The sequence below is a fragment of the Ammodytes marinus genome (genome assembly GCF_949987685.1).
Source record: "Ammodytes marinus genome assembly, chromosome: 6".
NCBI classification, from domain to species: domain Eukaryota; kingdom Metazoa; phylum Chordata; class Actinopteri; order Uranoscopiformes; family Ammodytidae; genus Ammodytes; species Ammodytes marinus.
In genome coordinates this window covers 32,231,591-32,258,693 of record NC_137235.1, presented here as the reverse complement: position 1 = coordinate 32,258,693, position 27,103 = coordinate 32,231,591, and the positions used below count along the sequence as shown (strand labels likewise).

Sequence of the window (27,103 nt, the reverse complement as noted above, 5' to 3'; positions counted from 1 at the left end):
CGCCCTGATTGACCACCTGCTCGTGCATTTCTCCTGTTAACTTTTCAATTTTCCCGTCCATGGTATCAACTCTTTTTACAACCGTTGACAAAAGCGTGTTGGTAGCCGTGTGGAGGTCTAAAAGTTTGTCAAGTTTGCTTTCCAGTTCATCAAACCTTGCGTATGCTCCAGCTCAGGCCCGGCCCTGGGCATAGGCAGTATAGGCAAATGCTAGGGGCGCATCCATCCGCGGGGGGCGCCGCTAACAAAAAAAAAAAAAAAGGGCTACCAAAACTTTATTTTTATTTTTATTAATACTGTTAATACCATAATTTCAAAATATGAGTTAAGCTTAAAATATGACAACTACTGAGGATAGACAAACTATAAAAAAAAATTTAAGCGCTTATGGTTATTAGAAAGCTATTCCTGTTCCACTATAATTAATGGTTGTCAACCTTGTGTTAGTTTACATCAGTGTTAAAAGTGCATAGTGGGCTATAATAACTGTTAATATTGCATACCTGAGGCAAGTCAAGTTTATTTGTGAGGCACTTTTCAACACAAGGTAAATCAAAGTGCTGATACATAAAGCCATGAGATATCATCAGAAGGCTTGATTCTGATTTAATAAAAAGCAGGAGCAAACTTTTCCGTTTGATTGTACCTTAGCTTTCCATTAGGTACTGCTTCTCTTCACTCTGGTTGGATGCTAAACTGCATTTCATTTTAATGACAAGAGTTTAATCTTATCTCATTTCCATTTTAAAGCTTTTCACCATGTATCAATATAAATAATGTAACAACATGTATACCTCTCTTTTCTCTTCAGGTTTTCATTTGAAATACTTTGAACCACCTGTCCTGCTGACATCTTCTCCACCTTAGCACAGCCCAGTGACGCAGCATGAGGAATAAAGGCTTCACCAATAGACCCAAAGGCAAGAGTAGTCAGGCTGTAGCAAGGTGAGGTGAGCTTGTTGAGATATGAAGATGAGGTCTTAAAATCTAAATGTACACAGCTCTCTGTTGGAATCAAGTTAAATAGCAGTACAAACCAGAGGTCTCTGTCATTTAATTTTGTAATATAGCTTTTAGGGATGCACCGAAATGAAAATTCTTGGCCGAAACCGAAACCGAATAAAATGAAACAGTTGGCCGAAACCGAATACCGAAAGAGGCTTTTGCAGTTTTGTTTATTTATTTTGCCACTTCTTTCAACATTGCATACATGAACTCCCAAATGTTCTCCTCAAACACAGCCTACAATTAAAAATCAACCCTAAATAAATAAACAGTAAAACCTTAAAATCTAAGAGTAAAATTAACATTTTACTAGGAATGTGATTGTGAACCACTCATTGATTTGTACCTTGACTTATATGAGGAAGAATCTACAAAAAGATCGACTTATTGCCATTTTTTTCTTTTCTTTTTTTGCAATGCAGTGCAGGTTGAGTTGCTCTAAAAAAACTGCACCACAACTCCCACCGTAATGATCAGACTTCAGAATGTGCATCAAAGCCTAATGATCATAACAATGAGAGGCTTTAAACGATGTCCATGCTTAGGAGGTGATTGTAACTTTTTCGGCTGTAGACTGAAACTAACGGGGGGAGGCGGCTCACTGGACATATATTTAGTTACGCTGTCAGTTTGCCGAGATGGCTCTGTATTCCATGGACATATAAAGAAATGTATTCAGGCTCGAGCAATGCAATCAGATCGCAGTACCCCCCCTCTCTCCCACAGCGCTAACGGACAATATGATTATCATTTTCGCCGTCAAACCAGATTTTTTTTGCGCTGCGGCTCTCACCGGCGAGGTGTCAGTGAATGACACCGTTACCAACCGTTAGTTTCACTGGGTGAATCGCTGCTTCGCTCGCGCAAGGCTTTTGTGTTTCTAATGTGATAAAACATCAGTCTTGGACGAGCGTTTTATATTAATGCTGCTTAAAGCATTGCAATGCGCCGTGTTTCATCCAGTTTGAAAACATGCTCCCACACTGGACTCTGACATTTTCATGCACGCAGCCTACAGACTGCTCCTGCTGCGCGCTCCCGACCAGACGTGGACTCGCATACACGGTTACGTCTATCTTTACTTCCTGGTTTGCAAGCGCGCAGCTCTTTTAAAAAAATATTTCCTTATTGTCATTTAGTTTTTTTTTTTATTTTGTTCGGCCTTTTAACTGTTTCGGGCCGAAACCGAAAATGACTTATTTTGCCATTTTCGGCCGAACATTTTCGGTGGCCGAATGTTCGGTGCATCCCTAATAGCTTTTGTGTGGAATTATATTCAATGCAAAGTTATGAATTATTTAAACTATACTTGTAATAGATTATCATTTTAAATTTTAACGTCTGCATTTTTCTGTGCAAATCGTAATATTGTATTAATTTTTTAATGTTATGTCACTTGTTTTGTAATATGGTTTTTATTTTGTGGGTTATTTTCTATCTAAAATAAAATGAAATGTCAAAGACAAAGCTATACAGTTCTGTGTGAGTGTATGAACAGTGGTGGACCTGACTGCAATGCAATGGGGGGCGCCAGCTAAAATCTTGCCTAGGGCGCCAAATTGGTCAGGGCCGGCCCTGCTCCAGCTGGTATGTCGGCAGATGCGGCCTCGGCCACCTGTGATCTTGTTTGGTTTGGCATCGCGGAAGATTCCAATGGTCGCCTTTTCCTTTTCCCCTTTTCTTTCTTTTCACCACAGGTCCAGTTAATGTGGAACTTCCTCTTATACATATTTGGTACTGATGGAGTTTAATGTCTTGATTTACACTTTATTTGACCATTGCACACCACGTTGCGAGGAGACTCTAGCCCTTCCGCCCTCTCACGCCGCGCATGCTCAGGCTCATTAGTCATTTGTGACTTGCGATTCCATGAAATACTCATTTATACATCTTTTTCATTTATTTATGCCAACTGTTGTATCCTGCTGTATTAAAATTCAACTGTGAAAAGGTCTACTGTTAGACATGACCACACAGTGGCAGTAATACGCAGGCAGTAGACAATTTAGTCACAACATACAGCATAGAAACCAATGGGACCTGGGGCCAGTTTCACTAAGCAGGGTTCCTACGCAGTAGTATGGAATTTAATTTGAGTCATTTCCAGGTCTGGATAAGTATGGAAAATATAAAAGAGTATGGAAGATGATATGTGTTTCCAGACTTTTGCCCCAACTCTCCAAAAAATATTTAAAAAATACTTATCAAACCAGCCGGTCAACACTATTGGCGCTTTTCTACTGCGTGGTATCAGCTCGACTCGACTCGACTCAACTCGCATTTTTGCCGTTTCCACCGCTAAAGCATGGTACCTGGGGCCACATTTATAAAGCTTGCTGCACACAAAAACCTTGCGTAGACAGGCAGAAATGTGCGGTCAAATTTGCAGTGGCAAACGTTGGTATTTATAGAAAAGTTCTTTGCGGAGAAGTGTGCGTATTCCCACGCCAACTTTCGACCATGCGTAGAGCTCCACGCAAGGTTTTCCAGACTCGGGGAATCAGCGACACTCAATGGCATCACCACGAAATAAAGCTCAGTCATCAGAAAAACACAGACAAATGACTGTGAAATGCTTGGCACCCAATATATTTAGTCAATAAAAATGTTGGATGGAAGGATTTGGTGATTGACTGTGTTAAAAGGCAGCAGAATGGTCCAGAAGGATGGCCACAGAGGAGAGGGAAGCTGCTCTAGCAGTGTGAAGTCGCTCGGTGACAGCAAGGAGGACAGTTTCAGTTGAGTGACTAGCTGAGAAACCGGGCATCAAAAAGGTTGTTCTGGTGAAGAAAGGAAAATAGCTGATTAAAAATAGCACACTCAAGTGTTTTGGAGAGAAATGGAAGGAGAGAGACAGGTCTGTAGTTGTTTACTTCAGAAGGGTAGAGGGTGGGTTTTTGAGTGTTTCCCAAACCCTTTTTAAGAGTGTTTGGGAAACAGCCAGTTGACAAAGAAGTGTTAATAAGAAGAAGTGATAAAAAAGGAGAAAGGCGGGAGCAATAGACTAGAAAAGATGAGTATGAATGGGGTCAAGGGGGCAGGTGGTTTGTCGGGCGGAGGTGACAAGAGTAAGAACTTGATTAGGAGAAAGGGAGACAGTCTAATGGATGAAGATGTGTTTGATGGAATTTCATTTCAGAAGCTTTATTCTTTATTTGGGTCTCCATCAGCTTCCACAAAGTGGTCGCTAGTCTTCCTAGAGCAGTTAAAACAAGTCACCCTATATCAATAAAAACCCAAACAAACAATAAAACAAAACAAACTACAATAAACGACAAAATCAGCTAAATAAAATAACAGTGAATGAGCTGGGTTGGAAAACGAAGAGTGTATGTCATCTATTGTTTCTGTAAAGTAGGTGACAAAGTGGCTTGGTAGAAGAGAGGACGTAAGAGGGGGACAGTGGAGGGTCAAGGAGATTAGAGAAGATGCAGAATATTAGATATTAAATATTAAATAGAATTTTGGGGGGCTGAGAGAAGGAGGGCTGAATTTTGGTCTATAAGTAAAGAATCCACAACCAGCAGCCACAGATCAATATGAGCATTTTATTGGAATTGGGCTACTGACCAGCAAGACAAATATTGAACTTGTCAGGTGGGCATACAGTGGGTATTTAGAGCCGTTTAGTTTGAACAGCTGCAAGCCCCCGAACACTTGTACGATGACTTAAAGGACTAAACACATTTAATAAAGTTGCAGGTGTATCCTTGACAATCAGTGACCTTTAAGGGACATAGCCCAGCTATTTGATCCATTCTTGTAAATATTGACATCTACATGTCAAACGATACCACTTGATAATTTGCTATTTTCAGAAATGTTGGAAGGTGTATTTTTGGCTCGCAGGCTATTCCGAGTCATTATGCTTCATGCTAAGCTAACCGACTCGTGGCTGAATAGCTCAATCTTATCATCAATCTCTAAGCAAATAAGCATATTTTAAGAGTCACTTCACCTCATTAATAAAAGTATTTATTTATTTCCTAAGAACAGGGGGCAGAATATACAGTATTTCTTATTATGATATATTCATGCAGACAGTTTTTTCTCTCATTGTCCAGGTTTGAAAAACATCTGAAATTTGTACCGCCACAATACAGTTTGTTGTAGAGTGTCAGCCTGCATATACCTTTTGTATAATCTGATGGAATAATGATTCAAATGAAAATCAAATACGTCCTTTCCTATTATTGATCCATTCTATAGTTAAAGAAATATGTTTATAGAAATATATATCTGGAGAATGATAAGCAAAGATATGATGGTGAGAGCAGATAGGCAGAGTGAAGAGAGGGAGAAGGACTTCCCTGAGCCTCCATCATCTGCAGGGAGGGAAAAACACAGTCACATACACACAGCCTCCAACACACTCACACACACACACACACTGTGCTGAGAGCCAGCGAGGGACTTTTAACCAGCGTCACATTTAAAAAAACAGACAAAGGGACTATAAATTGCCACAATGGAGGAAAACATGGATGATTCGCAAAGCCAGAAAGGTAGGACGAGAAGAGCAATTTGTTGATTTTTATCTCTCTCCATCAGACGTGCCATTGTTCTGTTCATCCATCCTCGGTGTCATGGGATTCCTTTGTGTGTGTGTTGAAAGAAGACAGCATACATGTCCCGCGTAAAAAAAAACATTGATTTTCTTGTCCGTCTGTATGTCATTTTTTACATTTTCTTGGCCCAATTCACATTTTTCCCCTCTTTGTTCTTCCCAGCAGCGACTGAAAAGATAGGCGCAAAATTTTCATCACGCCATCTATACGTCTTATGCTTATGATAATTGCACGGATTATACAACCCCCTTTTGATGTCGCCTCGTTCGATGAATAGATTGATAAATGAGCAGATTGTTTGGGCTGATACGTGAGGGGGGAGACAGCAGACATTGGTGTTGTTTTTTGGGAGCAGGACGGACAGATGGACGGACAGATGGATGGATGGATGGAGGAGGTGGGAGTGGCAGTGGGGGGTGGGTAGTGGAGGGCGATAGAAAGAGGGAGCACAGTGCAAAAACCCCTTTGCAAATAAAGCCTAAAAAATCCAAGGGAGGAAGGCTAAGTGGGGCAGTGATTGATGCCTCCATTGGGATTTTTCTTTTGTTTAGCGTCCATTGTTGATGCTTCACGCTTGTCTGAACGGCTTTCCCTCTCTCCGCTCTCCCTCTCCTTTTTTTTTCAGCTCCCTTGCCGTTTCCCTCCATTTTCTGTATACCTCTATCGTCAGAACCTCTCTCTCTCACTCTGTGTATGTGTGTCTTTGGTTCATTCTGATTTCATATATTCCAAACTGCATTTTTTATGGATCTGTAAGTTTGTCTCTTTGCCTGTGCAGGAATCTTGTCTTTTGTTCTCCTTGTCTGTCTTATTCTCTCTCTCTCTCTCTCTCTCTCTCTCTCTCTCTCTCTCTTGTGACTGTCGCTCACCTCCAACTCACTCTGTCAATTACCGCCCTCTTGTCCCCATTCATTAACAGCATTTTTTTTTGCCTATAACTAATATTGCACATTTAATTTAAATCATAGCCAATCTCTCGCTCTTTGTTTTTCTTTGGTAGATGTTGCATACCTTTCTTTTATTGCATCCTCCCATATTATTGTTTTCGTTTGTAAAAAAAAAATGGGCGTGTCCACTTTCCTCATCCCACCTTCAGTCTGAAATCAGACATAGGCAGTGCAAAATTCAGTGCCGATCCAGAAATACAGTATGAACGACGATGGAGGTGTTTCTCATGATAAATAAACCATTATTTGCATTATTTCTATTTAAACACTGTATACAAGCATTATGGAATGGTCTTTTGTTTTCTGATAGGGTGGATTCATGTGTTTGATGTGGCAGGGACCTGTTTTTAGCAGAAGGCTGACTGGGGCAGCGTGATGTTTTCAAGCAAACAAGATCTTTCATTACAGCCATTTTTTATTTTTTTGTATTACTTTGGCTATCACCCCCACTCCTTCTGTTCATCCATTCAACTGCTCTCTAGCCCACAATATTCGTTCCATCTTCACTGCTTTCCACCCTATGTCTGCCTCTCCTTCTAGTTTTTAATAAATGGGATACACACAGTTGACACAATACAGGTGTGTGATGTGCCAGGACAGTGGGAGAAGGAGAGATGGAGTAAAATGTGAATTTATTAGACTGTAAGATGTACATGGACTTTGTTATGCAATATTTTCACAACCCCAATTCGGAAAAAAATGGGAGGTTACTGTATGTAAAACGTGACTATAACAGATTGTGATCAGTACTCTTTCCTTTTCGACGTGTATTCAATAAAAAACTGTACAAATACATCATATGTCATTTGTTTAAACTGATAAACTTCATTGTTTTTGTAAATATAAACACATTTTTACGGAAGAGTATTAGTGCCAGAAAAAGGAAAGAAAAATCATTAGGAGGAAGTTTTTTCATTTTCTTTAGGAGGAAGCCATACGACATTGGCATCAATGGCTGTGTTGATGGTTTGAGTCGCTAAGTAGTGTGGATGGTGGCCTACAAAACTAATTATGATCCCAAAGTAATAGCAGACTACTTCATCACATCCATTGTGCGCTTGGAGGGATGACTGGAGCGATTGCGCACTGACAGAGGCACAGAAAATGGGCACGTCAAACATGCTTTTCTTTATACGCAGCAACCACACAGATAGTTTTGCTGCAGTCCCGAGTTTCATCTTTTAAAGTTTCTTTACAAAAAGACAAGCATGTTTTCGACGTGCCCATTTTCTGTGCCTCTGTCAGAACTGAGGACATTAATTGTTGACATTTTGAAAGCAAAATTATTTCCCATTCTTGCTTGAAATACAACTTCAGATGGGGTCAACATTCCTGGGTCTCCATTGTGATATGTTGGGCTTCATAATGCACCACATTATTTCAATGGGAGACAGGTATGAACTGCAGACAGGCCATTCTAATACCGGCAATCTGTTCCTACGAAGCCAAGCTGTATTACGATGTGCAGAATGTGGCTCTGTATTGTCTTGCTTAAATAAGAAGGGACGTCCCTGAAATAGACATCTGGATGGCAGCATGTTGCTCCAAAAACCTGTGTGTACTTTTCAGCATGACATGGGCACTAACCCACCCCCATACCATCACAAACGCTGGCTTTTCAACTTTGTATTGGTAACAATCTGGATGGTCCTTTTCCTCTGGAGCCCGGAGGACACAACGTCCATGATTTACAAAAACTATTTGAAATGTAGACTCGTCAGACCACAGCACACTGTTCCACTTTGAGTCAGTCCATCTCAGATGAGCCCAGGCCCAGAGAAGTCTGCTGCATTGTGGATATACTGTATATGGCTTTCACTTTGCATGGTAGAGTCTACAAAGTAGCAATAAACCGACAAAGTGTTCTCTGAAGTGTTCAAGGCCCATGTAGTGATATCCTTTATAAAATCATGTTATTTTTTAAAGCAGTGCAACCTGAGGTCATTTTTTAACCTTTCTCCTTAAGGGTGGAGATTTCTCCGGATTCTCTTAATATGTTAAATATATTATAGATTGTAGATGGTTAAATCCTTACATTATTTGCAGGAATGTTGTTTTTAAACTGTTGGACTGTTTTCCTCTGCAGTTCTTCCCAAAGTGGTGAGCCTCACCCCGTTATTGATTGTGAAGACTGAACCTTTACTGGATGAATGCCCCTTTATATCCATTCATGATAATATCCCCCGTTACCAGTTAACATGTTTATGTGAGTAATGTTCAATTTTTATTTAATTTTTTTAACATTCTTTAGCAATCTTTTAAAGCCGCTGTCCCAATTTTTAATGAAACGTGTTGTTGGCATCAAATTCAGAATAAGCATATATTTACGAAAAACAATGAAATAAATAGGTTAAACATAAAATGTATTGCCTTTGTATTGTTTTCAACTTGATTGTATATGACAAAAACAATTAACAAATTATCACTTTCTCTTTTATATACATATAACATATCGTCCCAATTTTTTCGGAATTGGGATGTAATGTATTATGGATAGGATGATGAATTTTTTGAACTGCTTGTTGCAAATACTTTGGGCAATTGTCTGTTAACACTGATTGTTTTGCTGAAACAGTTCCTGGCTAATGTTATGAAGGATATTCAATTGAGCTGTGCAAAACTGCAACATTTCTAAATTCTGGATAATATTAATATTTACCATTTATTACAGTAAGCAGCATACATTCTATTATACAAGTCTAGTCACTTGAATCAGTAGAATTGATTCAATTAATGATCTTAAATTGGTTAATTGGTTACGAATGAAACACTAATCCGAGCCAGAGAATTGAATTTGTCACATGATATGGCTGATTGGTGTCGTGCAATGGAAGAGTATAGTGTGAATAATGAAAGCCAGACATTACCTCCACCTTCATACTGTCTGGATGCTGCACCATTGCTATTCCTGCGCAAAATAATTTACACATCCACATACTGGATATTTGCTGAACAACTTTTGCTAGTTGCCCAACTTTGCCCATCATGTGGTAAGAAGTGTTATCATGGAAGAAGTTTCATTGATGTTCTGATTTTAACGTTAACATAGATTGCTGAAGTAAACATTGATCTTGCAAGACGTTAAAGGTGCTTTCAGTTAGGCTAAGTAATGGGTAAATATTGAAAGGGCAGGTGGGGGAATGAAATATTAACTGTGCTGCTCTGTAGTTAAAGTCCTTTTTCCCAGCCGGAATTCTAACCATGGGGAAATGACAGGATGTAGTTTATGATAGACATGGACATTTAAAACATGGCAAAGCCAAAAGAGAAAAACACAAAGGCTGACAGTTAAGGTGAGGCACAGAGACTGAATGAGCTGCATTTGAGTCACTTCTTTCTCATTCAAAAGTCAACACAAACACACGCACACACACACACACAACACATATGGCTATCATGCAGCATGACTTCAACTTGACATGGATGTCAATATCTCTGATTCAAAATTCTCTGAATAATAATGATAACACCTTTATTTATAAAGTGCTTTTCTAAAACAAGTTACAAAGTGCTTAACATGCATTCAAAAGACAATAATAAAACAGTAACAATATTAACGCTTAAAGTTCACAGTTGTGCCTTTCTATTGCTACTTCAACTCCTTTCTAGTCCATATAGGGCTTTTTACATCTGTACTTTTAAAATCTCTGGAGGATTTTCTAATTCTTCTTCTTCTTCTTCTTCTTCTTCTTCTTCTTCTTCTTCTTCTTCTTCTTCTTCTTCTTCTTCTTCTTCTTCTTCTTTTTATTTTCTCGGTGTAAAAGTGAGTCCACAGCACAAACCGTAGGTCTGCGCGACAAACCAAGCAGGGCTAGTTCAGGCCCCTGCCCTCTCAGCATACAAAAATATTCAGACATGCTGGCCAATAACTCCCACACCAAACATCCCACAGTCAAAAATGTTACATCCCCAGATTCTGTGAAGTGAGCGGCCGTCGCCGCAGTCGACGATGCTCGGGTCCCGAGTTGCGTTGGAGGCATGGCCCCCGTTCATAACTGCTTGCAGTTCTAGTTATTATTATTATTTATTATTTGAAATCTACTTTCATGTGCAATATTTCTTCAGTGCAATAATTTTACTGTACACATCACTAATTATTACATCGCTGTTTCAGTAGTATTGATATGATGCCAACATATCTCATTAACATAAAGTTATTTCCATTACTTACACTGTATCACTTTTCTGATCTAAGTATTGTACATATTACATTTCTAATATACTTCAGTTACTTCCAGTACTTGCATTTGAACATATTGTATAATAATGTTCATACTAACTTTCTTATTTACAACGTATTCTTGTGTTATATTGTTAGATTTCTATTGTTGGTTTAACCTAGTGGCCTTGAGCACATATTCTTTACACTTATTTATTTTACATGTTTCTATTCTACAACCCCAATTCCGAAAAAGTCGGGACGTTATGTATAACGTATATATAACAGAATGTTATAATTTGTTAATCCTTTTCACATACAATTAGTTGTAAACAATACAAAGGCAACATATTGTACGTGTTACTATCTATTTCATTATTTTTTCTAAATATATGCTTATTCTGAATTTGATGCCAGCAACACATTTCAAAAAAAGTTAAAAAAAGTTAAAAAAAATACTTGTTTGGAACATTACACACATAAACATGTTGACTGGTAACAGGTGATATTATCGTATAGTATATAACGGAGCATCCCGTAAAGGTTCAGTCTTCACAAGCAGTAATGGGGTGAGGCTCAACACTTTTGTGAAGAACTGCAGAGGAAAACTGTCCAACAGTTTAAAGACAACATTCCTGCAAATAATTTAAGGTTTACACCATCTACAATCCATTATATAATTTAAATATTTAGAGAATCTGGAGAAATCTCTGCACATAAGGGGCAAGCTCAAATGTAATGCCCATGACCTCAGGTGGCACTGCACTAAAAAAGAACATGATTTTATAAAGTTATCACTACATGGGTCATGGAACACTTCAGAAAACCATTGTCAGTAAACACAGTTCATCACTACATCCACAAATGCAAGATAAGACTCCACCATGCAAAGTGAAAGCCATTTATCAACAACATCCACAAATGCAGCAGACTTCTCTGGGCCTGGGCTCATCTGAGATGGACTGACTCAAAGTGGAACAGTGTGCTGTGGTCTGACGACTCTACATTTCAATGTTCTTTTGTAAATTATGGACTTTTTGTCCTCTGGGCTCCAGAGGAAAAGGACCAGCCAAATTGTTACCAATATAACGTTTAAAAGCAAGCGCTGGTGATGGTATGGGGGTGGGTTAGTGCCCATGGCATGGGTAACTCTCACATCTATGAAGGCACATTAATGCTGAAAAGTACACACAGGTTCAGACAACGTCTACTTCAGGGACGTCCCTTCTTATTGAAGCAAGACAATACAGAGCCACATTCTGCACGTCTTAATACAGCTTGGCTTCATAGGAACACAGTGCAAGTACTAGACTGGCCTGTCTGCAGTCCATACCTGTCTCCCATTGAAAAAAATGTGGTGCATTATGAAGCTTAAAATATCACAATGGAGACCCAGGAATGTTGAGCAACTAAAATTATATTTCAAGAAAGAATGCGAAATAATTTTGCTTTCAAAATGTCAACAATTAATATCCTCAGTTCCCAAACGCTTACTCATAGTTTTTAAACAAAAGGGTGATGTAAAACAATGGTAAACATGACCTATATCCCAACTTTTTTGGAACTTGTTGCATGCACCAAAACAAATCAGTTTAAACAAATACATGATGTTTTTGTGTTGTTTTTTATTGAATACACGTCAAAAGGGATTAGGATATTATCACATTCTGTTTCATTCACATTTTACATAACGTCCCAACTTTTTTCGGAATTGGGGTTGTAAATTGGAGCAACTGTAACAAATGGAATTTACCCAGGGATCAATACAATATTCCTGATTCTGATGATGCACTGCCCTCTGGGGCTTGTGTGTATGAATATATTAACCACAGAGTGTAGCCTACCGTTGCTCAACTGTCTGTTAGCCTAATAAAAACATAAAGTAAAAAAATGATGTGCCGCCCTGAAAAGAAGTAGAAAACCACTGACCCCGGCCCCTATATGTCCATGGTTTTTAATTAGGTATAATTTAAAACCGCCAGCGAAAATCCTGCTTTCTGTTAGCGCGTCAATCACGTTTCCATTTTCCATTCATAAGTTAGCATTAAGCTAGCAGACTTTTTTTCTTCTTTTTTTAGCACTCGTTATTTGGCATGTGATTGTAGTAGTTAAGATAGCTATGCAGGGCATTATTTTGGCTTCTATGACACTGTATTGTGCAAATATTTATGAACTGAAATAGGCTATGGGTTTCTTATTTGGGATGTCTGGTTCATCCGACTGAGCAACGGAGGCTATTCACATATAGCTAGAGGGTCAGGGGTCACTGATTGATGACACTGATTCGTTTTGGAGGCGGAGCCGACGCACTTTGTCCTTACTCAAAAGTAGATCCATCCTGAGCGCGGCTCGGCATGGCTCGGTTCAGTCAAAGTGGTTATAGAAAACTGATTTTGTTTCAAGCCAGTGTGGGAACGAGATAATTATGCCGTGTCCACACATTTTCTTTGCTTGGCAAAAGAAAATGCAAGATAGCCAGGTAATCGGAATGTTAAAATCATCCCACTTCCACCGGAGAAATAAATCGGATTTCGGATTTGATCAAAATTACACTTCTGAAAAATACAAATATTGATGGAATTCTATGATCAGTGGGATGTGTAGTTCTGTTAGTACTTGCTGCAATAACAAACACCAAAAGTGGCCACAGAGATCATTAAAGTTTCATGTTCTGTATTGATTCTAATCTCAAAATGTGAAACACACACACTGAGAAATTTGGATGGGTTTTTTCTGTAGCAGTTCAGAGGATTTGAAGGGTTACACTGGAAATCCCAGGTTCTTTATCTATAGTATATCAGAATGTTTGTTTGGTTGAGGTTTCCACTGTAAACTTCAGATTGTCCGTCTATATTTCTTTAGTCCAGTGCTTCTCAAACGGTGGGGTTTGAGTTGTCAGGGGGGGGGGTGGCCTTGATTTCCAACTGACCAAAAAATATATATATAATAAAAAAATTAAAAATAAATACAATGTTGTGCTAGCGAGCGCGATGTGTGCTTGTGTATGGTCATAACCGCGGGAAAGGCCGCGATTTGCAGTAAATACATGTCCACATGTGTCTCCAAGTGTCTCTGTAGGCTATTTAAAAAGAAATCAAGCAAGTACACTAATAATTACATTAATGAATTATAGGTTATCACATCACAAAAGGCATATTGGCCTATAATAATAATAAAACACCACCTTCACTATGTTTACAGTTTAAAAATGTTTTGAATGAAATGCAAACCTCAGTTAATCATTTGCTCTTGTTTCTCTGTCCTGAGATTCACACAGACTGAGCAGTCTTGTTTAAATGTTACAAATTGAGCTAATAAACTGAACTTTGAATTTGTTTTAAGTTGCTGCAGAAGTTATCTCAGCTAATTTTATAATCTAACTTTTATTTTGATAATAAGGTGACTGTATGCAGAATGCTCATGCCAGAAACTCATACAGTGGGTTTGTACAGATAAGTAAATAAATAAATATTAGCATGTTCTCAACAGTATTTCAATTTAGGGGGGGGGGGGCGCAAAAAAAATCTGTCCCCTAGGGGAGGCATGACAGAAAATAATTGAGAACCACTGCTCTAGTCAATGATTTGGTCTCGAGTCATTTTCATTAGTACAGTGTTTACGTTTACATGCACAGCAATACTCCGCTATTAACCCATTAAGGTCATATCCAGAATAAGACATTGCCATGTAAATATCAGTTCCTCTCACCTTAATCAGAATAAACTCATAGTCAGAATAAACCATAATCGGAATAACTCACATGGAGTATTTCAATCTTAATCCCATTATTGTGGAATGTACACACCTTAATCTGATAAACATTCCAACCTGAGCATTTGCCGCAGTTCATGACCCATGCCCTGGTTTATGGCTGTTAAGCTAGAGTTTGTAACCAAGCAACAAGGCACATTAAAAGAAGCAGTGTCTTTTTTGGCTGACAAAACAATGCACAACAACGATAATGACATTAAGAATGTTCATTTTCCTTGGATGGGACGGGAATTGTTACCGGAAAAATATGCGCTGACGTCATGCAGCTTCTACCATGTCACTGGCTTATTCCAAATATGCTGATTGACATGTAAACAGCAATATCCCCACAACTGCTGACCATGGAAACACCTTTTATGGAATATTGTCTTAACATGAGTATGCACCTTATTCAGAATATGCTGTGCATGTAAATGCAGTCAGTGAGTGCTAATCAGTAGTTTAGCTTCAGCAAGGTCGGCTGTAGTTGTTCATTGTTTTCTGATGACGACAGATAGGGTTGTGTCATTTATGTAAAAACTGTCTTCACAGCCCAAATCACTTGGATAGTAGCCAAAGTCCTGACCTCACACTGCTAATAACCATTCACTTTTGAATGGTAATTGCTCCTTAAACAATGTATCACTTAAAGAAGGTATACTGTCTGTTTATAGACCCAGGTGAACAGACTTCAGCATCAATCTGCTCATCATTTACATCATGTATTTGTTCTTTTAGATTTCAGAATCCATCACAATGATGCTTTGATGAATATGAATTTGACTCCATGTTGACTGTGGAGAGTTGACTATGACGTTGTCATAACTCTAAAGTCAAATGCAACTCAGAATGAGGAGTAGAAGAATGCTTTTTTTATTGCAGTAACATGGTAATTGTTCTGTAAAGGCATCATTTTTTTTTGCTTCATAATAATGCTGCTGTTGAGCTCGGAGTTAGTACATATTTGTTTATGTTATGACACTATAATTATGCTAGATGTTTGTGTTATTAAACCTTTAGGTTACGCTGTAATCACAAAAGAACATTCTCGTTCAGTCATTCTCATGTGTGAGTGAAGAAAGTAAATACAGGGTCGGTTGATATTTACATGTCATTGTTACCGGCCTCCTCGTGGAAAACAATCTATAGGTGAACCAATCACACAAACTTACCTGAAAAAGGCAATTCAACCTCCATTCATAGTTTTTTGTCTAACAATGGATGGATGGCATTAACGTCAGCTGTCTGTATAAGAAGGGGGCCTCGGCTTTTCCACCATGCTGGTAGAGATATATCCTTGAATAAATAAAACTTGTAACAATTAACACTTAGGATACATTAATGAACTGTTAATAAATACTTAGTTTGTACCAATAATGGTTAGTTAATGCTTATTAAGCATCAACTAAATCTTAATACTTAGTTATAAGCGGCTATTTAATGATTATTTAGGCATGAACTATGCTTAGTTAACTAATGCTTAGCTAAGCATTAACTAAGCATATCAGTTAGTTCATGTTTACCGAAGCATTTATTAACGGTTGGTTAATGACGAGTTAGTTTAGTATACATTTAGTAAGCGTTAACTAACAGTTCATTAACTCCATATTATAAAGTGTTACTATCAAACACGTCCGTCTTATAAGATATAAATTCTATATACCACCCTACAAACTGTAAGAAATGGCCTGATGCTGAACACAGTGGATAGACTGAATATGTGGTGCACGCATGAAAGTTTACCATTTAGACCTCACTTAAGATTCCAAAGATACTCTCACAGATACCTAATGGCTTGTGACAGGGGGAGAATGATCGCAAAAATATTGGTTATTGAACATGCAAAAACATTTAAAAGTACTTTGAGAACAAACAGAAGAAACACAATCCTTTAGAACCATGTGCTGGTGTCTGTAAGTCATTTGTTTAAACTGTTGTTCCTTTTTATTTTTTGTTTGTCAGATATTAGTTTGAAGTTCTCTATTCTCTTCTCTTGTCCAAACAAGGTGCACATCACTGATGCTAGTTATCCATCCATTGCTTAATTTATCTTAAATTAACCAAATAGGGGAAAAACACCTTGCCTCATAATTATTTCAAGGAAGACCTTTTGCAGTTATGTTTACGTCTCGTAGTAGCGGTGTTTTTAGTTGGTCCCTGGCCTCTGACGTAAGCTGTTCGCAGTTCCAGACCAGCTCAAAACTGGAGCCACTCTGAACCAGTTTTTCAGCCCAGGAACCGGCTCTCTGGTTCCTCACCAGTTCTTCCCGACTGGACACCAGCTCCGAACCAGTCCCGATTTTGCATCGGTGGGAAAGGGGATAATGGAAAAGCAATGATGCATGTGCTCATCATGGTGGTGTATCTAAGGATACCTTATGTAGCTACTTCCTAAACCTGCAGAGAAAGGCTATAATTACTTGCTGAGGACAATTAGAAAAAGTAATTTCTAATGTATTTGAGCCAATGGGTAAACTGACGGGAGTCATACAGCTGTAAGAGGACCTTTTGTATATGCCTCATAGCCATTTTATTATTATGACCACTAATAGAAAGGAACTTAATGGAGTGAGGAATAAGTCAATATAAATTGATTTAGCAGGTCCACAGCGGAGGGAAAGCAGCAGCAGAGGAGGGAGCCTTTGAGATGGAGGATTCTCCTTCTATCCTCTCTGTAGGTCTGTAGGTAATGTCATTACCTTTCAAATCCAAGCTGAGCACAAGGTCAATTCTGCTACATTACATTTAGCTGATGCTTTTATCCAAAAGAGACTTGAAATAAGTGTATTCAACCATGTGGCTTCAACCTAAGAGTTGCAAGAATCATGCAAGTACATGAGTTTCTGCTTATTTTGAAACATTAAAGAGATTTTTTCTTTTCTCTCCATTTGTATTGTCATCATGGGCCAAGGTGAGGTCTGATGAGATAAGGTTTCCTTCTGTGACAGAGATATGTAGAGTTCCTGCTGGCCTGATGGTCAGAGACGGAGCGTTGGCTCCGCCTCATAGTCAGGTCTGATCTTGTGAGCTTCGTATTATTTGTTTCTTTCCCAGCGATCAGCCTGGACAGAAGACTGGACCGATCAGAGCCTATGTTCAGATGTCACGTTCGTACCTCAGTGGAAGGAAGCTTCTGATTGGTTCATGTAGTTGTTGATGGCAGGTCGCAGGAAGCTAAAATGAACAGCTACTGTATATGAACCAATCAGGGGCTGTCAACTAAAAGACCAACATGAGGTCTAAACACCCTTTTGACTGGGCTCCTCCTAGAATGGAGAAAGTCCAGACTGATCTGCGGGAGATAAACAAATGTAAAGCTGGGGAGATCAAGCTGGTCTCACCAGGTTAGTAGTGAGGAAGCAGCAAGGTGTTCATCTGTAGCGGAGCACAGTGAATGTGTGAGAGGCAGGTTGAAGGCCATCTGGGCTCCTGCTTTCGGGACATTCAGTATTTAAGATGCTCAAATGGACCTTATTTATGGTTAAATTGTAGCGTATGTTGGCCGATTTTCGTCAAAAGGATCCGGGAGAGCTTTTTTCATTGCAACCTGTTTAAAAAATTAATTATAAAAGGAAAAAAAAATCTATATAATATCTCTTTGCTTTAAACAAACATATGCATTTCAATCAGACCTACTTCTACGCTGTTAGTACAGAGGTTTTCAATTGTAGTCTAGACACAACATCACAACATGAATTACTCTGCCAACCACCTGTGATCCAGATATTAGCAGTTTCTTGACAGGCTGACATGATATCATATTTGGAACAATGTCAGCCCCAAAAGTTGCACTAAAAGACATGTTAAAATCTACTGTCCACATTCAAGCTCCCCAGAGAATGAACATGTTCTATATTGAATGCCCAGTGACTTTTTTCTCCCAGTAGCACCCTCAAGTCAGAGTATGATCTTTGTGCATTTCAAAATCTGATAAACAGATATGCTGAGCATGTTCATCTTTCAAATGGGATGAACATGGGATGAACCTTTTGTATTGTAGTGATTGCATGGCCCTACTATTAGCACTGTGTTGGAATGGCTCAATAGCTGTTTCTACAGCGAAAAAAAGTCCAAGTTATGAGGCATTGTTCCATGTAGGATGGGAGATGACAAGAATGTTCATCCCAGGCTGGCTGCATGTGGTTTGCTTTTTTAAGATGATCTTTTTTTAGACATTCTTAATTATTTATCAAAGCACAGAGGAACATGCACTCCATAATCACCAACACAAATATCAAGGTGTGGTCGAGGGACACTCTCTATAGACAGTAGATGTGACACATTAGCGGTTGTATACAGTATATGGGCTCTCTGTGTATTGGATGTTGACTTATTTTACATGTGTAAATCTAAAAATCCCTCATCACAGAAATGTCACAGAGGCTAATGTTATGGAGTCATGGCAGCGTTTCCATTTTCCACTGTGTATGGTGCGGCACCAGTATCAGACTCTAGATGACATCATCACTACGGTCTGTCTTTCAGCTCAAGCCCCTATCTCACTGGGCTGCGACAGTTTCCGACAAGTTGGAGACATAAAATTGCGAGAAAATATGCGAATGAGCGACAATTTTCACTTGCAGTCTCACTGAGTTGGTTCCTCACGACGCGTTTGCGAATGTCCCTGCCCAAACTTGCCAGGAGCTCGCATTTATGTCTTGCGAACGTCTGGCGAGCATCGCACCAAAGGAATGTCAGTCTCATTTTTGCCTCAAATCAGTCGCCATTTAGTTTCATATGTCGCCAAACCGTCGCAAAGTTTTCTCACATTTCTCACACTTTCTGACTCGCGCAAACTAAATTGAGAAGGGTTTGCGGCGCGTTCGAGAAACCTGCAACGACTCTTCGACTATTTTGAGAGAAGATTTGTCACAAACATTTTTTGAACATGTTCAAAAATCAAGCGACAGGATTGCGAGGCTCTGCGACTCATGCGAGGAAAGTGAGACCCCCGCAAAAGTTTCAAGACAGTTTAGAGACTCCCTCGCGAATGCCAGTGAGATAGGGGCTTTAGGGAGGGACTGGTTCATATTCTCAATTTACCTAAAATAATATTTTTGTAGGTTTTGTTTTCTCTTAACTGAATTAACTATAAATATCATATAATGAATCCTTGGTCTAATGGGCTTTTGTGTTTTATATCGGTGGTGTTGAATTGGTGTGATTAAAGAGCTGTTTAATTGGAAGCTGTCAGTGTTCTGTCGTGGTCTAAAATTGGCCAGAAGCTTTTCCGCCTGCTAGAGTGCTGGTCTGCAGAGGATTTTTTAATGTTAGTTAAAACAAGAACGGAAAATACAAATAAATACAAAAAAAAAACCCCGGTGTGTATATTTGGCTCATGAAGTTGGCGTCTGTACATTGCAATGGGATTCTATTGGAATTGTTTATGCATGCCAACTTCATTATTGACAAATATTGTGCACTTAACATTTTGGTGCACAATTTGTTGCATTTAACAATTTTAACTATATCAGAACGCCAAACACACAACACAAACGTAATCATACTCCAAACTTCTCTTAGTTAAAAAAGGAAAATTGGGATTTGAATTTAAATCAAACACTGTAAGCTTATTTCATAACATATTTAGTCAACGCCTGAACTATAGAAGAAAATCATCTGACTCCCGGTAACAAGGCAAACACTTAGATATCCTCAAATGACTGACTAGTTAGCACTTTGGCTTTAATAAATATAGAATATAGAAGTAATAAAGTTAAAGATGCAGTATCTGTCTGTGTGGCATCCCATTACTGGAACTCAGCTCAGGGACTCTGGGAGGATAGGAGGGATGTATGGATGAACTGACAATTTGACTGGCGGCTAGAGGAATCAGAGGCGTCTACGCTTAACTGTGTGTGGGTGTGTGTGTGTGTGTGTGTGTGTGTGTGCTTGCGTGTTTCACAAAGAACCCAATCTAATTCATGTGAAAAAGGATCTTCTGTAAATCTGCTTCAGAACAAAACAAAGGGCATCTGCACCTTGTTTTAAATCAATACAACCTGAAAAGATATCATTGATTCCCCTCACTGTACCGATACATTTGATTGAATCTGGGTTATTCTCCACTGTCCTGGACTGCATGTTGTTCTAAATGGTGCAGTAGGGCTGAACTTGTCATTTCCCATTAGAAGAGGGTTTTTGACTATTGAGTGCATCTTCAGGCCACTGAGTATCTGAGTGTCTCTCTCTCTGTCTCTCTCTGTCTCTCTCTCTCTCTGTGTCTCTCTGTATGGACGTGCCTGTGTGAGAGATCCTCTGTAATCCTCACAGTGATCCAGACACACAAACACGCATTCAGCAGCAGCTATGTTGTCTGCTAGAGACAATCTGGCTAAATGAAACCATCCAAATTGCTGCCTAATGAGCAGCCAGACCTTTTGTCAAAGTATGACGCTGTGTTTGTGTGTGTGTGTGTGTGTGTGTGTCCCAGTCATAAATCGCACAGATACACAAACATATGTATGTATGTAAGTACAAATACAAATATGTATTTGGATGACTAAAATCCAAAAGATGTATCCACTTGAATGCACTCTGACAGTCTCATCACAATGGGATGTTCGTGTGAATATATACGGTAATTTGTATATCCTACTAGATTAGAGTTTGAACTAGAACAACAACCATGAAAACAAATGTATCATCATTCATAATTAACTTATTGTATATAATGTTTACCAAATTTGATCAAGACATGGACTTACAATAAACTTTAAAAAAAGATTATTGTCTTATATTTTATTTTCCATTATTTAGGATACCTATGCCCTTTTACGGGAAGGCTATATTTTAAACATTTCCAAATATAATGAAGTATAATGTGTACACCTCACCTCTGCTAATATTATTTCCTTATAGACAAAGAAAACAAGCACACATACACAGCCGTTTGTGTTCAGCCTGTCCCTGTTTCTGCCAGGTCACTGGGTCTTTCCTGCATTTAAAGCCTAAATATGGAAATATTACAAGGATTATAACATGGCTGACATCCAGGACAAACACACACAGACATTTGCACATGCACAATGTCAGAAATACAACTGCACGGTCATACACATTCAGGTATTTGCAAATATGAAAACATTTTGAGACAAGACCCTGCATAGAAAGCCTCTCTCAGAAACACCTTCACACATGCTCATCACACATTTATGTCAGACTTCTCTCTGTGCCTGTCCATCTGCTTCAGAGCTGTCATATGTGGTCTGAATCTTACGCTTATGTGAGGGCCCAATGGATGTGTCATGTGTGTATAAATAACTAAAATGAGCATATAGCACATTAGCGTAGAACCTTTTATTGTAGTTAGTCAGTGAAACATGGCACTACATAGCAGCCATTTTTGTTTCTTCTGTTACTAGCTCATATTTGGCTGAGAAACACATCAAGAGTGTGCGTTGATCATGTCCACAAACTAAGGCAATAATGAGCATGAGAACAAGCTTTGTGTCTATGCAAATGGCTGATGCGGGTGAGGGTTACTGTTGAGTGTGTGTGTGTGTGTGTGTGTGTGTGTGTGTGTGTGTGTGTGTGTGTGTGTGTGTGTGTGTGTGTGTGTGTGTGTGTGTGTGTGTGTGTGTGTGTGTGTGTGTGTGTGTGTGTGTGTGTGAAAATGTGCATTAATGTGGCTGTAGCCCTCGCAGAGCGCGCTGTTGCCTTGACAACGCTACAGGCAAAGTGGGTCACCAGGCTCCTGCCACACCCCTGTTGGCATGGCAACAATGCTGGTCAATTAAACCTGAGCACCAGGAGGACTCACACACACACACACACACACACACACACACACACACACACACACACACACACACACACACACACACACACACACACAAACACACACACACACACACACACACACACACACACACACACACACAAACAAACTTTCCGTTGAGCACGGAGGTGAACAAGGGTAGTGATGTGTGTGATTCTCTTCAGCTCTCTCTCTCTTGCTCTCTGTAGGAGTGTTGCTCTGTCTGCATGTAGGCATCAGTAACTCAATGTGGTTGGGTGTGTGTGTGTGTGTGTGTGTGTGTGTGTGTGTGTGTGTGTGTGTGTGTGTGTGTGTGTGTGTGTGTGTGTGTGTTTGCGTGCGTGCGTGTGGGCGTGTTAGGCTGCTAGAATTGAAGTCCAAATGCAAACTATAAACTGCTGGAGTTATTATTTTATTTTATTATAGTTTTTCAGAAAGATGATGGTTGTTTATTTCTCCCACTTTGGGAGTCTCTAGACATACCAGAGGCCTGTTTCAGGTAGCTGGTTTTGAGGCAACCCAGAGTTTGTTCGCTCTGAGTTAGTGGAAACTCTCGGTTTGCCGTTTCAAGAAGCAGGTTCAGCGCAACCGAGAGTCAGATACTGCGGCAACATACGCCGTGGGTCTAACCTGTTGGATAGGTGGTTAGACCTACCCTGAGTTTGTTTTCACTTTACGCTGCAGCTCCGACTGAAGAAAGAGTCACTGTCACAACGCGACCCTGTACAGTTTAAAGCAAAATCACTCCGTTTTAATCAATTCCTGATGATTTTACGTTTGATTCCTTGCATGTTTGTTTCTCCTGTTTCCATGGTGAATCATGTTATCAGCGATCCATTGACGATGGCTTTTACGCACGCGATCAACCCAGAGTGAACACGCTCAGAGCTGATTGACCCAACGCTGATCCACTGTTCTAAAACCGAAAACCCAGAGTTGCTCGTCAACCCTGTTGACCAACTCAGAGCGCAGGATTAAACTCAGAGTATGTAAAACCAGCTACCTGAAACAGGCCTCTGGGCCCTGAGCCTGTACTCACAATATTGTCATTTTTCTGTTACATATTCAGGTCTGCAAGCCACATCAAGAAATGCAAAAATGTATGATATGACAATCCACACTAAATATGATTTTTTTTCTTACTGCGCGCCTATTTGCACTATTCCAGTTATACTAGAGACAAAGGTAAAGTGTGCTTATGTTTAATAATGGATGTGCAGGAGGAAAATATTTGCATCTCTCTGTACCCTGTCCATTTAAGATGTTAGTGTTACCTGGCCATTGATGGGTTTCACATTGAGGAACACATTGTCAGGCAGAGCGCTGTGTATTGTTTTCCCCCACGATGGGCGTGGCCTCCGATTATGACGCGTTCCGCACTGTCTCTATGGCTCCCGTTCAGAGAAGCAACAGAAATTCTTCATGAACATTCCAACTGGTAGTTCTGATGGACACAGTGTGGCCAACTGTTCCATTCTGTGCTTCTCTAGACCTGATGGCATTCCAACTATGACGCTTCCAAAATGGTGGCGCCAATTCCTTGATCAATGGTATGGAGAAAGGGAAAAAAAAAATTCAGCTATTATGCACTAAATTAAACTTACTTGTGGATATTATAATTATTTTCTACCAAGTCTGCTATGAAAAAAAGAATCTACACACTGCAGGTTTAACCATTTTCCCTTCAGCTTTCTGAGTAGGACAGGAACATTCTGTTGACTATCACCATGCTGAATATGTTAAAGATACCGTCTCAGCACTAAAGTTGTGTCTATGTGTTTGTGTGCAGGCTGTAAAGAGTGCTGTGAGCGCTGTGTGGGCAGCCTGCCCTGGGCCTCCCTCATAGCCACCGTCCTGCTGTACATGGGCGTGGCCTTGTTCTGTGGCTGTGGCCATGAGGCGCTGAGTGGCACCGTCACCATCCTACAGAACTACTTTGAAGTCATCAGAGCCCCGGGAGAAACACTGGACGTATTCACCATGTGAGTCACTGCTTTTCACTGTCGTTTTTCACAAAGATTAACAGATCGATCGATCTATCTATCTATCTATCTATCTATCTATCTATCTATCTATCTATCTATCTATCTATCTATCTATCTATCTATCTATCTATCTATCTATCTATCTATCTATCTATCTATCTCAATATGTCCATCCATCCATCTATCCATCTACCTATCGGTAACACTTTATATTTAAAGCTCCCATATTATACACTTTTCGGTACTATTATACACCATATTATATGGTCTTAGTGGTCCCTAATACGTTTTTCTTTAATTGTTTGCTGAAAAAAACTTTCAGATAATTTATTATACTATGCTGATGTCAGCTAATCTCACAATGGCCTATTTTTTAAAAAGAGCTGCAGCTCCCCTCGTAAATATACAATCTTTGAGCTCCCCCCGCCACCTGTCCGGAAGCGAAGCCAGATACGCTTCGCTCTCTGTCTGTCAGGGCCGTGGACCAATAAGAAATAGGGGTGTGGGCTGCACAGTGGAAGCTTCTGGCTTTCCAGTTTGTGAGGTCAGAAACGAGGAGAATTCTGACTGGAGTATATTGGGGGGTGGGGTGGGGGTTTCAGAAAGGGGGAGAGTGAGAAAAGGAGTGATTGTTATTTTTATATTTTGGCAGTCTCTAGGCACACCGTGGACCCATGGATATGTTAGAACACATTTAAAAAGTGCATTTAGCATAATATGTGACCTTTAAGTCCTTGTAATAAGCATTAGTTAATAGATAATAAGTCCCTTAATATATGCTTATTAACATTCATTTGTGTTAATAAGACTATCTATAAGTGTTAATTATAACATAATAAACTCATTATTGTGAGATTACAAACCATGTATAAGCACTTATTGATTGCTTACTAACATAAATAAAAGTCTTATTAGTTTCCTATACTTCCTCCTCCTGGGCGGGGAATAAGGGTGGCTGGTAGCCCAGAGAGCACTCGAAAGGGGACATGCCGGTGGGTGCACAGGACATAGAGTTGTGAGCGTACTCTATCCACGCAAGATGGTCGCTCCAAGACGAGGGGTTGCGCGCAGCCACGCAGCGCAGTGCGGTTCCCAGGTCCTGGTTCGCCCTCTCAGCCTGCCCATTGGTCTGAGGGTGGTAACCCGACGACAGACTGACCGAGGCTCCCAGCGCCCGGCAGAAAGCCTTCCACACTTGGGAAATGAACTGCGGACCCCGGTCCGAGACGAGGTCAGTGGGAATCCCACGGAGGCGCACCACATGAAGAACGAGCTGCTGGGCAGTTTCGGTGGCAGAGGGGAGCTTGGGGAGAGCAATGAAGTGCACTGCCTTAGAGAACCTGTCCACGATGGTGAGGATGACTGTGTGGCCATTGGAGAGGGGAAGACCAGTCACAAAGTCAAGGCCAATGTGAGACCAGGGCCGGCCAGGAACAGGCAGGGGGCGAAGCAGGCCAGCAGAGGGTTGATGGGAGGACTTGGCCCGAGCACAAACCGTGCAGGCAAGAACGAATGCCCGGGTGTCAGCGTCCATAGTAGGCCACCAAAAATGCCTCATCAGGAGTGACAGGGTGCGACCCACTCCAGGGTGACAGGCAAAGCGCGATGTGTGGACCCACACCAGCACATGAGAGCGCACCGAACTGGGGACAAAAAGGCGGTTGGGATGGCCGTTTCCCGGGTCCGGTTCGATGGCTTGGGCCTCCCGGACGAAGGACTCTATCTCCCAGGTGACAGCAGCCACCCTGAGGCAGGAAGGAGAGAGGATAGTGTCAGGGGGGGCCGGAGTGTTCATAGTGGTAAACTGACGAGAGAGGACATAAGGCTTAACATTACGGGACCCGGGACGGTAAGTGAGGGTGAAATTGAAACGTCCAAAAAACAAGGCCCACCGGGCCTGACGGGAATTTAGGCGCTTGGCCGTCTGAATGTAAGACAAATTCTTGTGGTCGGTCCAAACCACGAACGGCTGTTCTGACCCCTCAAGCCAGTGCCGCCATTCCTCCAACGCCAGTTTCACAGCCAGCAGCTCTCTGTTACCCACATCATAGTTCCGCTCAGCAGGAACCAGCCGGCGAGAGAAAAAAGCGCAGGGGTGAATCTTCTCATCAGTGGCAGAGCGCTGGGACAGGACCGCCCCCATCCCAGTGTCAGATGCATCAACCTCCACAAGGAACTTCCTGGAGGGATCCGGTTGGATAAGAATGGGGGCAGACGAGAAAAGCCTTTTAAGCCCAGAGAAGGCAGCGTCCGCCTCAGGCGTCCAGGCAAATGGGCGGGCAGGAGAGGTGAGACGGGTGAGAGGGGCTGCAACCCTACTGTAATCCCGGATGAATCTCCGGTAAAAATTGGCAAACCCCAGAAACTGCTGCAGTTTCTTGCGGGAATCGGGGATGGGCCAGTCAGTCACTGCACTGACCTTCTCGGGGCAGGTCTTCACTTGCCCGCTCTCAATGATGAACCCCAGGAAGGATACAGAGGTGACACTGAACTCACACTTCTCGGCCTTCACATATAATTTGTTCTCCAACAGCCGCTGAAGAACTTGCCGGACATGCTGAATGTGTTCCTCCTGGTTGCGGGAAAAAATCAGGATGTCGTCTAAATAGACAAAAACTGAGCGGCTGAGAAAGTCCCGGAGGACGTCGTTAACCAGGTTCTGGAACACAGCAGGGGCATTAGTGAGGCCGAAAGGCATGACGAGGTACTCAAAATGGCCGAGGGGGGTGTTATAGGCCGTCTTCCACTCATCGCCTTCACAGATGCGCACCAGATGGTAGGCATTGCGTAGGTCCAATTTAGAGAAGACTGTGGCGCCCTGCAGTGGCTCGAATGTGGAACTGATGAGGGGCAAGGTATACTTGTTCTTCACTGTAATGTTATTAAGTCCCCTGAAATCAATACATGGATGCAGTGACTTGTCCTTTTTG

At 40.7% G+C, this 27,103-nt stretch overlaps 1 protein-coding gene across 1 annotated transcript in view; it reads left to right on the top strand.

Annotated features, from left to right (window-relative positions):
* Nucleotides 1-5,473: 5,473 nt before the first annotated feature.
* LOC307251898 (neuronal membrane glycoprotein M6-a-like) overlaps nt 5,474-27,103 on the top strand; it is a gene marked incomplete at both ends in the record, with an annotated part of 35,744 nt that continues 14,114 nt past the window's right edge. The window contains 2 exons of the mRNA XM_080029344.1: nt 5,474-5,510; nt 23,978-24,170. Coding sequence (XP_079885470.1) covers nt 5,474-5,510; nt 23,978-24,170 — 230 coding nt within the window. The remainder of the gene's footprint in view (nt 5,511-23,977; nt 24,171-27,103) is intronic.